Source organism: Anser brachyrhynchus (genome assembly GCF_964034855.1).
Source record: "Anser brachyrhynchus genome assembly, chromosome: 9".
NCBI lineage: Eukaryota > Metazoa > Chordata > Aves > Anseriformes > Anatidae > Anser > Anser brachyrhynchus.
This window is the reverse complement of record NC_137703.1, coordinates 7,080,153-7,095,895: the sequence shown is the minus strand read 5'-3', so window position 1 is coordinate 7,095,895 and position 15,743 is coordinate 7,080,153. Positions and strand designations below refer to the sequence as shown.

Below are 15,743 nucleotides of genomic sequence, written 5' to 3'. Positions count from 1 at the left end.
GGGTGCAGATGTAAGAAGAGAGTACGTCCCATCTGCTGGAATTCGTGTGACTATGTCTGCAGTTGGAAACGATCTTCCAATGGAATTTAACGACTAGAGGTAGAGGAGAGAAGCTGTTGGTTGCATTTATGTGCTTTATGCATGTGTCACATGTTCGCTGTAATAAATGCAGAGGATCCTCCTTGTGCTGTCAGCTCCTAGTAATGTGTATTTAATAAGGGGAGTTACTCTTCATCTCCCCACCGACCTGCTTACTGCAGAAAGGTGTGCGTTAGCATACGCAAAACATCAGGTGGGGAAACACACAGAAAGTAGCTGAAACTACCCATCTCTTGGGTTTTTTTCTTTTTTTTTTCTTTTTGACAGTCTTTAGATATGAGCCGTACTTGTTGTGAACTAATGAAGGAGGTGTTCGTGGCTGGGGAAGGGATGTCACGAGGAAGCAGTCACTGGGAGTCTGCCTGGGTGACAGCTCCATCTATTTGCCTCTCTAGGAGCGTCACATGCACTCTAATGAGAGAAAATGCCCATCAAACTCTGCATCTTCAGTTGGACTTGGGAAAGAAAATGAATGTAGATTCAGAGAGGGAAAAATATCAAGGTTGTTCAGTCATTCTATGAATTTTAGGTTTTTTTTTTTTTACTAACTCTATTAAGGCCCTTTTTTTTTTTCTTTGATAGGATCTTCTTATTCTGTGCATTTCACAGCATAACGCTCCATGAAACCTAGAAGGAAAAAAACCCTCTGTGATAAAATTTTAAAGCAGAATGTTTTCAGAAGCCAAGGGGAGTAATGATGGGGGGAAGTGATGCGAAATTTCTTTTGACAAGAATATGACAAGAGACGCGACTGAGGAGATTTATGCATACTTTGGGAGGAAAAACCTAAACGGATACATCAGATAGCTGACTTGGGATGAGTCATTCACTTTTTATTTGCAGTGAAAAGCTACTTTAATGATTTTAACATTTATCCATTAAATTTTTCTCCTTGATCTATAATTCAAAATGCTATACCAGCTCCTTGAAGGTTAGGACACACATTTATTTTAAAGTGGAAGTGGATCACCAGGTTGTTCCATCAGTGTGCTAATCTCAGTGCTGGGTGGAAGGTTTTAGTCAGTACCTTCTGTGGGGAAAAAAAGCTCTTGCCAAGGCAGTTCTGGTAGAAGATATTTAAAATGATGATTTCTGGTGCTGAGTCACAGTGTTGTCACAGCGCTATTAATAATAAACTGGGAGAGCATTTGTCTTGCCATATGGGATGGAGTCTAAATAGTCCAATGTCTACCTCTGGTGCTGGATGGCATTATATAATGTTATTGCATGAGGCACATACATTGTCACTTCCCTTCTGTCCCACCCGAAATGCTCGGGACAGATTTTTAACTCTTTGAAGAAATTGGAGTGTTGTTAGAGAGAGTTGTCTTGATTCCCTTTGAAGGTTGTGGCACCTGTCAAGGATTCCTTCTCTGCCTCAGTTACTTGTAAGGAAATCTGGTTAAGCTGTGTTAATTCTGTGTACATGCTCATATTCAGAAATAAAATGTCTTTAATTCGATTTTAACTTAAATTGCTTTGGAAGTCAGGTAAAGAAAATTGAATCAAGGCATTTTTAATTCAGAATACAAATGTCTAAATAATGGTTTAATGCAATTTAACTAAACTACTTCAGAAATTCATTCAGATTAACCCTTTTGCTCCCATGCTGACAAACCTAGGGCGTGCTCTGTAGATACTCTCTATACGGCATTATAAACAGGGTGGTAATTGGCAATTCAGAAGAAATTCGGGGCTAATCTTGAATCCTGTGTACATATGCACAGGAAGGCTTTCACCTGCATGCTGACCAGTAAGGAATCCTTGCTGGGGTTTAATCAGCTCTCTGATCGTACACCAGTCTCTCTCTACCTCTGGTAAGACTTCAAACCATGCTAGGCTTCATCTGTTCGGCCAGAGAAGAGCACAAAGTTAGCCTCCCAGGAAGGGCTTTACGTGGCAGCTAGGAGAAAGCCCTGGAAAGTCCTGGAAACCTGTAGCACACATCTGCTTAGGTTTAAATGAGGTTTCAGTCCCCCACAAAAGCTCAAGGGTACTTCAGTTTGGTCAGGTTGTCTTTCTGGATGAATTCGACTTATATATGAGAAAGCAGAATTTGTGTTGTTTTCTGCCCTCTGAAGTTGTCATCCTCATCTGCCAACAGGTACGATTTGCTTGCTTTTCACCTCCTTACACATCTGTCCTTCACATCACCTTCAGTGTGTCACCTTTCCCTGGAGGAAGACTTAGGCTTTTCCTTTGTCTACTAAACCTTCTGAAATTGCCCTTCTTAGTAACAAATTAGTGCCAAATATATTCCATAGCCTTCCTGCCCCAATTCATTTCCCTGCTATTTTAAAAATGAAATTCTGTAAGGAATAGCAAAGTCAACTATCTGTAAATATCCTTGATATTAATGGGGAAGATACAAAGAAAACCACAGTGACTAAGGCAAATATTTAGAATAGAAAAGCAGTGGAGTAGAGTTGCTTTCTTACTGTTATCTCAATCAAATTAAACTGTTAAACAGCTGTTCCAGTAAATTAAAAAATAATATATTTTTTTTATGTCTTAGGCTGAGATGAGGGAGGTTGATCTTAGTTTAATTTTATTTTTTTTACTATCATAGTGTAAATCATAACATTCTTCTATTTTTTCTTCTTGCTGATATTGTTGGTATCTTTGTTTAGCTGAGGACTATAACATCACACTATTACCAGACATGAATAAATCTAGCTTCCATGTCTGCTTGAAAACTGTAGTGGGGAAAACCCATTAAAATAAGGAAAACTGAATTAGTATTTTATGATGTCTGAGAAAGCTGCAAACCTGAGATTAAGAATTAGCATTTTTTTGTGAACAGGCACAACATGTATCTCAGGACAAGCCTGCATTTGCTTTAGTGAAATTAAAATGAGAGTGGATGGGAAATGGAAAATATCTCCATTTCTAATCGTGCTCTGTCTCATTAAGGATAGACAACATCCTGATTCTGAGAAATTATTCTTTTTCTGTTACAGAAGTAAGAACCTCAGGCTGGCTGAATGAAATTTTCCCTAAAAGATTACTCCAGTGCTAATGACAGCAACAATAAGGGAACCAGCAATTCAATACCGGAGGATGCTGCTGAGGGAACATTGACATAAGGGCAGGTAATTAGTGCTGCTATTTCTGTTAAAATTAGGGGGAAAAAAGAAACGTAGTCACTAGAGCAACGGGATTTTCAGATTGCAAAGAAATCTTATTTATCCTATGAATCCAGCTGAACTAAGCCAGCTAATCAATATGATGGGCAAATTCTATTAACAATATAAAAAAACTGACTGAATAATTAATTAAACTGTAGTAAAGAAGAGTAAATATTTTGAAGAAAGGGACAAAGTTGACAGAGCCTGAGTTGGTCAGTGAAGTTGAGTTACTACTCCCCAGATGTTTTCCGTCTCTCTAAAATAATCAAAGGCGTAACACTGAATGTCACTTCTAGCAGTACAGAACCTTTCCCTATTGCCCAAATGAGATGGGACATATGTGTGGGAGATGGGAAGAGAAAAATGAATCCACCTGAGCACCAAAAAGAATTTGACTCAGCTAAAGTTGGAAGAAAATTTCAGGTCAAGTTTGCAGATGCTTGATCAATAGTTCTAATGGAAAATGGACCTCAGTGGACTAGGGTTTCGTTTTTGACATAGCATCAGTGGAACCTACTGAGTTAGAACAATCATGAATTTGGCATAGATTCTTCAATGAATGTATATGGAATTAGCCAACTGGTAGGATTTATTTTTTTTTCAAGTTCCAAATAGTTTTTCTATTAACAGAATTATTTTTTCTACCTTAGCTAACGGTAAGTTTTTTCTTCCAACTTTGAATGATGTTATTTGATCTAATGGAAAATTATGAACCTCTTTTGAGTTCAGGGATGGGCTATTGCTCTTTTCATATAGTGGCTAGAATAATAGATTCTTGATCTTGATAGGAGCTTTTCATGGCTTCAAATAAATTGAACTATTTTTCTTGCTTATACCTTTGCCTTTGTGTCTGGGGAATTGGGACAGGGAATTGGGACTGGTTTTGGCACAGTGGTCTGCATGCTGGGCAGTGGAAGAACGAGTAAATGAGAGTTAACATGTCTGGTAAAAAAAAAAAATAGCAATTTCTCTTACAGCATTACCACTTGCAGAAAAAAAATCTATTTGGTTTAATCTTTTTTTTTCTCCTTACTGCAATCGAATAAAATGAGGGGTTTCATTTTGTGTCAATATGAAAATTAATTAGCATAAATTGTAAGCCCACTCTCTTTCTGAGAGCGCTAAGTTTTCTTGTTATTTCCCTTTTAAATAGAATCCTAAAGGGGAAAAATCAGATACCGTGGCATAAATATTGCATTATGCTTAACTGATTTATATTTATAAAGCTAATTCCACTTCTTAATGCAATTCAAACAGGAAAAATGCTTCTCTTTTAAGGCTGTTGTAAAAGTTGGATCAAGCATGCCAATGCAATCAAAATGAACTGGGGCTTCGGGCCTGATTGTCTCATTTTTTACATGGCCTCTTCCCATTGTCCCACATTATTTTTCTCAGTTTAGTAACGTACTCTAGTGAATTTCTTCTTGGCTAAGAAAATAACTCTGCAAAATACACATCAGAGGTGACAGCTATGTATGACCTTCATGCATATTATATTAAAGAGCTGGTCAACTTGGAGCTCTGGCATATTGGAAATTTAGCCTCTGACATTGTCACTCTGTTGAGATGAGGACACAGGGAAATTGCAGGGCTTTTCACAGCGTAACATAAATGGCTGGCACAACAAGGCTGATCCTTCACAGTCACTTTGGTATGGGATAATGTCATAGGAGGTCAGATGTATTTCCTGATATAACATGAAGTGCGTCAAGTTACAGCAGGGATTAATGAGGCCCTTGAACAGTTTGGTTTTCCATGGTCTCTCTAATTCAGAAAGGGAGTTGGTTATTAGCCTTCAGAGATTAAAGGATGAGAAACTTTGATATATTGTTTAATATGAGTTAGCTACAACACAGTATTAAGAACTTTCGTGAACCACACATTTTAAACTCATCACACAGCAGGGAGGTAGGAGCTAGTTAGGTAAACTTCATCTTAACTAGCTCTGAGGCAGGAAAGTGTAAATATGAAATAGGACATCAGAATAATTTCAAATTGATTGCAATTTACAGCAGAGCAAGGGAATACAGGTGGGCTCTCACATCTGGCATGACAGCCTTTAACAGCGACTCAGGACGGTTTGCTCTACGTGATGAGTTCAGATTGTAGTTCCAGAGACAAATCACTCAGCCTGTCGGCTCTGCCAGTGTAAATGATGCTGTGTTGTGAAATAGGTGAGTTAGACTGAAAACTTTGAAAACTTTCCTTAAGAAGACCTGATGAGGCCTGAGTATAGCTGCTCTTGTCTGGAACAGAGAAACAATAGCTCTTTTTTTGTCTCTCAAATCGCACTTCCTACGTGTGAAATTGTGTACTGCCCACCTTGAAGGCTGCCGAGGGAACAGACATTTGCAGGGAGCTGACATTGATTAGACAGAAAACAGCACTGTTGCACAACATATCACTATCGTAGAAAAAAAAAAAAACATTCCAAAATGAAGAAAGTACGTTCTTTTAGACTGTAGTATATGGGATCTGTAGTCAAACCTGCTCCTTCTCTCCCCACTGTCCCGTCTGCTGCAGGTGTTTTCTTCTGTGATAAGACAACTACTTCCTCACTCATGATAAGGCAGGATCATGTAGGAACTGTGAATACCCAAACTCAGGCTACGTGAGAATTAGTTGTCATTGTTTTTATCAAACTGTAATGTCTCTGAGTGGGTGTAAATCAAAGTCTTAACCATGCCACGGTATAGTTTCGCGTGCTGGTTACAAAAGCGTACCTGGAGGTCTGTCTGGATGAACCTTTATTGCAAAGAAAGCCGCTTACATGTGGTCATGTTGTTAGAGAAGGCAGAGAATAAAAGGAAGCTGAGCACAGACGTGCCTCAGATTAAAACTGCTAAAGATGTCAGAAGGCAGACAGGGACCATCTGTTAGAAAGCAGGTTCTGTTCCCCACAGGCACTGAATGAAAGGTTTCCTTTGGCTCACTGCGTTTGGCTCCCTAGGGTTTCTGTTTAGGACTGCCCCTTTGCTCATCATCTGAAGGTGTCTTTGATCCCAATAAGACCAGTCCTGTTTTAAATATATATTTTTCCCTCTAATTAGCCTCTTGCTCTTTTTCCAAATGCAGTTAGATACGATCTCATTTTCCTAGACCATTTTTTTGAGTCACTTATTTTATTTAACAATTCTAAGGTATGGCTAATACAACATGTTGGCATAATTTATTTTCTCTTTGGCATAGAAAACCATTAACCTTAACTATTTATTCAGCAACATTTTTGTTCTATTTAATGATGCCCAATCCATCTCTGGGATTAGCAGTGTGAATGTTAACCAAGCTTTTGCAAGTTTTTCCCAAAGGCGCTACCCCGCAAACCCCACTAGAAGTTCATATTTTATGTAAAATATAAATCGTAAAATATCACAATTTTACAACTGTAATGCAGAGTTATTCATCGCTTGTTCAAGAACAGGCATTTATCACAGCCTTGACTACTGTAATTTAACATATTCCAGCCTAACTGCCCAAGGTTACGCTGGTCAGAGCATCGTTATTCCGCTTCCCCGTTGTGACTTACAAGCCATTGAATTGGGATCAGGGCAGAGGCAGCAGCAGATTGGCAAGGACATCTCAGCACCTCTAATTCACTGGAATTGTGTGAGCTCCGTGGACTTTACAAGATCCAGTCTATACTAAATCATGGCAGCCAATCTCAACAGAAGGGATGCTTTTAATGAGGAGCTTAGGATATCTGCTCGGTAGATAACAGAGTAATTGTCAGAGAAGCCAGATTCGGGTGAAAAGAAAGTGGCACTGCTTTCTGTGCTGGGTTGAACTGGTAAATGGGTACTTAGTGCCAGGACCTTGCACTTCAGAAAGGCTGCATGAATAAATCCAACTCACCAAACAAATCGGGACAGCAGGAGGCCGGTGTCTCCCTGTCTGTTGGCTGGGCTGCTGTAGCTGCTGGGGGTACAGAGGAGGGCAGGCTGGCACGGTAAGCAGGGCATGCAAGGTTCAGCGTAATTTTTCAAGACATCAACTGAGGTGGTGCAGGATGTGCCCTGCCCTCCTGGTGCATGTCATTATAAAATATATGCAGCAAAGGTGTGCTCCTGCCTAATCCCCTGAATGTTGCATCCACTCACTCTTCCTCATCTCTTTTTCCAGGCTAATGTCAGCAGCCCCTTCCTAGCCCCACGGACCAGCAACTTTGTGGGTGGGAGCCCTCACTGTGCTGGTGCCAATCACCAGCCCTGACCTCTGGCCATCCTTCCACCTTATTAACTTCCTTAGGGAGCTGAAGGTGTAGACATCTTTGTTTCTTTATAGCTCTGAATTCCACTTCCCCTCTGTATTATGTCTATGGTCATAATACAGCCTTTTTAAATCTCCGTAAAGCATTTTGAAGTGCTGACTGTGCAAACATATGGTCTTTTGGTACTTTACTTTTGGTATTGTAAAAATTAAAATTGGGAATAATCACTTTTAAATTAATTTTCTTCTGCAAATCATTTAAAAATCCTGAGATATATCATCCAGAAGAAATATAATCTGAGATGTAAATTCACTCACAACTTTTAGGCAACTGGTGAACCTCAAACAGCATGTGAATTGTAAATATTTTTGTCAATACAAACCTGAAATTAAAGTTTTTCTGTCAACACTCCTGGTAATAAGGGCCTGAGCTTTAGACAGGGCAACAAAATGGTCCTGAAAAGACTCAATGAGAAATTTCAAGACATTAATTAATTATTATAATATTGATATTATTTTGGTAATAGCAGAGCTTCACCAAGGAGAAGAGTGCTGTATCTTCTAGACATCATGACCATGTAAGGATACTAACATGTAAGGATTCACTTCTGACTTGCCATTTGCTTCTTTTGTGACAGTAGTAACAGAAAAGTATTGTGGTCAAAGCTGACGGAATGACAAACATTGCTGTAGTGCCCAGTACTACGCACTGCAGAGGGGTGTTCTCCAAACACATCTGTCAATTCTTGGCCATAGCAGACAGGAGTTTTTAATGCATTGTTCTCGGAAGCCTACAGCGTTTTACCAGCTGCTTGAAACAGTAGGGTCAGATAGGGCAAACTAAATGGCAGAGTAACACATACATTTGTGCCCTCTGCAACATCTTCAGCGTTGTTACAGATGCTGTTGGTTCACAACCTAACTGCTGACTGACTTCAAGTATGAACAGCCATCAGCTCAATCTGGAAAGTCTCTTAACTGCCTTGATATCTTAATGCTGACAACCCCCTGCTAGCAGCCGTATTGTTATGCTAAAGTATGGGAGACTGCTAGTTTTGAAATTGAAATAAATCAGCTTTTTAGTCTTGTCTGTTTGTCTCAGCTAGATCTGTGTGAAGCTGTCAAAAGAGAAACCCGAAACCAGAATGTTCCTCTGCGTGCGGCAACATTACACCTTCCAATTCTGCTCCAGAAATGCGTCTTGTGGACTAAGAATGTTGAGATAGAATTGTGAACACAATTGATTTTCTACTTTGACCACTGAACTGAAAAATGAAAATATGTTCAGCTTGGGTCAATGGGATATTTATTTATTTATTTATTTTTAATTTTGGCAACTGGCTGTGTTCCCCCCCCCCCCCCCCCCCCCCGTATAAATTGGGGAGGCAAAATCAATCTAGCAGTTCTCAATGACTAGAGAGCCATCTTGGTGCATTAAAATTCAAGTTTATGACTTTTCTGCATACACAGAAAGCTTTCATCTCAAATTTGAAATCCCTTGTCTTTTTTATTGCTCCTGTTCTTTTCCCTTCTGATTTACTTTTTTATTTGATTCTCAAAAATGAAAATGTCTTGCAGCATTCTGTCTTTCTTGAATTAAAGTCAATAACCACTTTTTCTGACATCAAAGATCACACTTGCAATCAGATTATTTCATTCAAGTTGCCTCCTATGACCTCTCCAGCATTTCCCCAGTACTTATTGATCACTGTTTAATTCTGTTTTTCTTCCTTGTCACACTAAGAGAGATTTGAGTGAAGCTGCTCTAATTCAGGGCTCGTTGATAATATATCACTTCGGTTTGTGGTGTTTCTTGGGGTGCTTGCTCACCTAACGTAGCATTTGACTCCTGAAAACATTTCATTAGCAGAATGCTAAATGTGAAACCAGCTTGAGAGCTAACTCTAGAAGGCCAACATGTCTAAATAATTCAGAGCCATCTTGAAACAATGCTGAGATTTTAAAAATAAATAAATACAGAGGTTAAACAGCTGGCTTAAATTTAAACAGCTGCCTAAAATTAAGAACTTGAATATGTGTTTTTTTAATCTCTCTTGCCAGTATATTTAGTTCTTGCAAAGGGATTTCCATAGCCAGTTATGGCAAGTAGCGATCCATCTTGCATAAATGCGTTTTCAAAGCTAAGACAAATGCTGAGAAAGGCTTCTCTGAGTCATCTGAAGAGTATAATATAAAATTTTTGTATGAAAAAGTAACTTACGTCAATTTCTGATGAGTAACTAAATCAGAAGCCCCTGGTACTTAATGTTTCTTTTTGTCCTGGTGCGTAATTCAACTAGATTAAAGGAAATCCCTTGGCTTTATTACATGCAAGACAGTAGTAGCTGATTTAATATATTGCTTTTGTTGGTGAGCCATACTATTACTAGATAATTTGTGAAATAGCAGTTCATCAGGCTGATCAAACAGGGCTAATTTTGGGCACTTACATTTTCACCTTCAGTGGTTTCTATTCCTTGATTGTAAAATCGGTCTTTGAGTACTGCAGAGCTTCTGTGCTGTAAATCCTGTAGATGGCAATGTTACACTAGGCTAAACAGGAGTGGAAACCATACATCTCAATAGCTTCGCTCTTTATTAATCTGTGTAGAAAGGCATTAATAGCAATTCAAGATACAGTCTCTGATACTGCTGCAAAGGTAAATATCTATAAACACATCATTAGTAGTAAAATGTAAGCCTGATTGCATCACTGTTGTTTGTTCGCATACGGACCTACTGAGGAATCGTGCTTGCTATGCTTTCCTACAGCAGTTTCATATAGGGTTTAAAAACAACAGCCAATTTATCCGAATTCTTACCTGGTTTAGACAGATGTTTAAACAGATTCATTTGAAAGGCTCATCTTCATCTAAGAGAGCTGTAATTAGTCCAGTTAGAATTGTGGCATCCTCTTGGACCAGTTCTGCCTCCCTCTTGGCAGTAATAGTAACGTTTTTGTGAACAGCAAAGAAAACTGTTTTCTCACTTCATAGACATCTTATATTTCATTTACTTGCTTCTTCTAAATGTTTTGTTGAGTCTCATTTGCTGTTTCATCAATTGCCGTGTGTGTTGGTTTTGATCTATTTAGTACTGTAGTATCTGTACATAGACGTCTGAAGTAGCCTTAGTTAGTCTTTTCAGAAATTGTAAGTTACACATATCTTTAACAAGTTTTTTTAAACTAGACAGTTTCTTAAAGACAATCTGTGGTTTGGGAAAATAGCTCACACACACACAGAAGAGAAAAATGTCAGCTAAGAATCCAGGCCATGCTCTGTGAGTTAAAAATCCAGTTCACAGAGCCTGCATAGCAAATATATGAACCTCCATCCAGGACAGAGAATTTATGAGCAATCATTAGGCGAAAATATATTTTTGAACAAACCATCTGTTCTGTAACTTCAAATAATAAACAAAGTGGTCAGAGAAGTCAGCACAAAGGAATTTTGTAAACCAATAATGGCCCTAAATTAATCAAATAAATTATTCCCTGTGAAATGCTCATCCAGCCCAACAACCATAGAACTGAAAATACATTTCCTGAGGCCAGCTCTTAAAAAGCTTCATATAAATGGGCCACTACAGTTCTGTAAGTATCATCATGTTGCAACTTTATTTGCCATCATAAGTAATACAGTTGTGGAATAGAGTGTTTTATTTGGATGACTGGGTAACAGTCTGCAAATCATGTAGCTGGATGTGACTGTTTCATTTACTGGGTGTATGGATGATTGTGCAGACAAAATTATAAGCATCAATTTTGACTCTGAATTAAAGCTTTTCTCTGACAAGGTAGTCTACTGACTATATGCACAGTGGTGAAACCTGTACTTCAGCTGGGAATCCCCTTTGTCTTAAGTGACCTTTTGCAAGTATCCCTAGGGTTTTCATTGCAATTTTGTTTGACCTTTTCTTAAAAACCAAGCTCTTCGAGACAACTGATATTTGGCAGAGTGATTACTTAAGAGGAGATTCATTGGAAAAGATTTTCAAAGGCACCCCCAGGAGCTGGCAGCTGGACAGCCTTCAGTATCACAAAGCTGCACTATGTTGTGACTCAACACACATGCTGTACATTACCGAGGTTTTTTCTTGACAGCCAAAAGTAAGTCAGTTGGATAATCAGGGAGAGAAACCAGCTAAGGTGGATGGGTTAAGGAAAGGCACGCTTCCAGCTGCCCCACTCAGTATGCCCTAAGGAACTTGTCAAGTATACAGGAAACAGGGATATGCACCATGGCTTCTTCCTGGGAGATGTCTGGTATGCTCTGCCCAAGAAAATGACACATTTGCAGATATTTATTACTACTGTAAGGGCTGGTTTTGACTAGTGTATCCAATAGGTCCAAAATCTGAAAAGGAAAGGCAAATTGATTAAATGCTTTCAGCAGATGAGGTTCAAAAATAGTGAAGTCTGAAGTTAAAAACAGAGTGATGGGAAAAGCAGTTTTCAGATGTAGTTGGAAAGAATTTACCTGCATGTTCACCATGGAGAGCACAAAGGTACAGAGAAACAATGTGGGAGCACAATGTGCAAGGATATAACGCTGTATCACACGTCCTTGAGTAACATAGATGAAGTAACACAGGTCCTTATAGGAACAAGAGTATCCCTCCGCTACGCAGCTGGGAGTGTTTAACTGTCTGTGTAACAGAAGATTTGGCAAATGACGAGCGCGTAAAGATGGTAAAACTAAACTCAATGTGGTTAAGTTCAGTCATTTTTCTTTACATATTGTAAGTCCACCTGGCAGTTGTTAAAATTAGTGGAAAGAAACTCAGGGCCAGACCCTGATTTACGTATCAAAACCTGTTTTGAAATGCAAGAGAAGTAAAGATGGGTATTAACAAGACAGGAAAATACTTATTTTAAGACACCAGCAACATCATCCGTAGGATTTGCCTCGAACTTTGTAAAGGTGATGATTTTTGCATTAAAGCAGTTGACATAGCCCATGCACTTTCTTCTGAAGTGTGGAGAAGAATAAGATAACTTGAAACCTTGCTTGTTCAATTTCATGTTAGCCTCTTAGTACATATGGAAACCTTTAGAAAATACTGTCATAATCAGCTGGGATTCCAGAAACTAGAATACCATCTCTGTAACTGAGAAGCAGTTCCAGGAACTGCCCAGTGTTGCAGTTACCAGCAGCCCTGAACCTTAAAACTAAGAGAGACTGCAATTAAGCAAACAAAATCTGTTGGATTTCAACAGGTATTAAGAGTTTCAACAACAGTTTAAGTCTAAGCAGCAAAAGAAAAGGCAGGCAAAGATTCTGTGTGTATGAAATGTTGCATACTAGCGTAAAATTTTGCTCAAAGTCACTTTGCAGCACCAGATAAATATTAAATCTGATTTAATACAAGGTAGGCAAATCTATAATTCACCTATCCTAATAAAGGAGAAAGAGCAATGTGATGCTTTTCAAAACTATGGAAATTTCCTAATATATTGTAGTATGTAGGGTAGGCTGCTAGCATAAAAATAATTTAAAAAAAATATTTAGAAGCTTGTTAACTAGGGAAAATTACTTTCCCTTGTCCAGAAATAATGTTGATGCTGTAACGTTATTACGTAGCTGGAGAGGCCCAAGTATTCCCTCTCCCAAGGTAACTAAAACAAAGGCTTCTGGCAAAGCTTCTGCTTCTGTAACTGAAATTCACGTGCCTGATACAATCATATTTCTTTTTTTTTTGGCACTGTGCACTTTCTAAAAACATGTACCAAATATTCAGTATTCTTTTTCAGTTTGCAAACTTCAAGATCAATTCTCCTATCATGGTCTCTGGAATTACAGTTTTATGTCTCCAGTCACATCAATGACTACCTCAACAGCAACTTAAAAATTATCGGTTCCTTCCTCCTGCCTTTGTCTGAATGCTTTATTGTGTTCATGGAAATGAGCTATTGTTGGAAACCTGGGAGAACTCTAATGTCATTCTTCTGCTCAGGATAGTTCTAGTTTCCTTCTCTTTCTTGGCTGTATTCCATAGTTTCCTAACCTCCCGAGGAGAGACTGGTTAAAAAATAAAGCTCCCTGCCAAATTGAATTTCTCTCTAAAACAGTTTCTCTGCTATGATCTGGCTGTCTGTAGGAGCAGTGCTCTGCTGAAGGCAGACCCCACCACACTGAAATGAGAAGACAGAGCATCACTAGCGGGGAACAGGGTTCTTCCCAGATAAAGGGGTGGTTTAAGATGTTTTTCTTTCAAGCTCAAGTAATCTTGAAGCGATGGGTAGCTACATTCTGATGAAACAATAAAACAAGCTTGTTTGTTTGTTTTATTTATGTTTTGTCTAAAACTTTTCAGTTTCCTGTAGGTGTCATAGCAGTAGTAAGCCTGTATGTGGGTAAGGAAATGTCTGTTTGCCCTTCAGCTACAGGTACATGGGGCTTGACTGTGAGCCCCTAAAACCATCACAGCAGCGGTCTTTCAAGGCTCAGCCTCATTTCAATGAACACCTTTTGCATACCATTCTAACACCATTAGCTTCTGTGATGTACAAAGGTACAATGGTCATAGGATTAGATTTTGTATGCTTATAATATATTTCAAGGCCAATTTAAATAAGAGAAGGTCTCTCCATTGTCTTGAGTGATTTTTAATTCTGGAAAATATTGTGAAAGCAGGTAAAAATGAGAAGTCCATAACTAACAGTCTCTTGAACGTCTGTCTGAATTTTGAAATGAGTTTTCTTATTTTCTTTCTGGAATAATTTGATTAATTTATCTCTCGGAGCTGAGCCACCAGTTCAGGGAACAACTGATGAATTTAGTCTTCTATTCATGGATGGTCCTTTGAGATGAGATAATGCTTTCAAATAGCTTATCAGTTGTATTTTGAGTTGCTTTTTTCTTTACTTGTTTCACTCTTTTCCTGGAGAATGGCTTCTTGTGATTATTTGGTAGTCAGTATTTAACATGCAAGTCTTGTGAGCTCATTGTGATAAGTCACACAATGCTGCAACTGTTTCTGTAGTGAATAAACATAGCACAGGAGAAGAGTCTGAAGCTGTCCCTGGGACTATGGAAGTCTCAAGGAGAAAAAGAAACTTAGGAAACAGAAAGGGATGTTTAGAAAATGTTAAAACTACTTCCTTGGCTTCACCAGACGAACCTTGCCCAAAGCATAATTCTTTGAAAACTTGCTACTGTGAGGTTTATTAGGAGGGTGCGAAGTTCATAGATAATATTCACTTGTCACATTCGACTCAGTAATTGCTTTGGGTGTGAGATACTAATGAATGTACAGCAGTCAGGTCTTAATCTGGATCATTTAATTTCTGCTATTGTTCTTGTACGGGAGTTCTGGAACAGTGCACCCATATGTTTTCCTGAAGCTGTATCTTAATGCAGGTCAAGCCTGCTGCCTGTATGTGTGTCCAAGTTTAGGTGTGTATATCTGAGTTCTCTTGTGAGAGCGTAGAGCTTGCTGTCCCCACCCAGGTGAACATGTAGGCACACGTCATTTTGTTTGTTTGTGAATGTATGCTACTCTCAATCTCAGAAGTGCCCACTTGGGGCGAGCAAAAACAATAAACCTGTGACAAAAAGTTTCATTTTTTAATTGGAGTGAATGTTCCTGAAAGCTTTTACATGAGAAAAAAAGAAAAATATATATTTTATAATGCCTAAAAATTAATTACCAAGTTTACTGCTCAGCTACACTGGCCATGCATGTATGCAGTGTGTCCAATGACCCCTGAAGAGATGTTCTCATTCAGTATGCCCCCCCACACTTATTTTTTTTGTGACTTTGACAAAAAATGGAAGCTCCTAGTGGGTGTCTGTACTGCAGGACTCTCAGTTTGGGGACCTTCTCTTATCTGGCCTGTTAAAAAAAAGGAGTGTGAAATAAATATATATGGATTTGTATGAAAACACTACAGAATCAATATAAGGTCATGTTCCTAAGTGATTCTGGAAAATTTTACCTTTGTGAATGAATGCTATCGTAACTTCAGTATTATGCTAAATGGCAACCACTAGATTATTTTATGCTTTGGAAAGTTAAAATGGCTTGAATACTGTTATCATCCCTCCAATGATTACAATACTACACTGAAAATACTTAAATGTGTCATTCCTAATTTGCTAGAAATGACTGAAGGGTCTCTATTCTCAAAGCGTGAGTATGTTCCTTTCCTCATTCTTACCCTTCCCAGAAATTAAGAAAAGACCTTTGAGTCACTGAGAGTATTTCCAGCAGTGTAGATATTGAGATGTAGATTTGTAGATGTTGAGTTTGGAAAGACTTCCCCACTAAGCCATAGAAATTACTTCGAAACATCACTTGTCTTGA

At 38.6% G+C, this 15,743-nt stretch overlaps 1 protein-coding gene across 5 annotated transcripts in view; it reads left to right on the top strand.

Moving 5' to 3' along the window:
- Positions 1-15,743, top strand: part of LOC308199585 (uncharacterized protein) — a 139,246-nt gene that overhangs the window by 61,341 nt on the left and 62,162 nt on the right. Inside the window, exons 4-5 of one of the 5 annotated variants that reach the window (XR_013954719.1) lie at positions 3,060-3,191; positions 8,540-10,142. Coding sequence is in view for 1 of the 5 variants with exons in the window: in XM_080603944.1 (XP_080460070.1) it covers positions 682-713 (32 nt within the window). In the remaining 4 variants the exon portion in view is untranslated. Of the gene's footprint in view, positions 1-681; positions 2,386-3,059; positions 3,192-7,346; positions 7,773-8,535; positions 10,143-15,743 lie in introns of those variants that run through there. The other 4 variants (XR_013954720.1, XR_013954721.1, XM_080603943.1 and 1 more) reach the window with 4 other exon arrangements.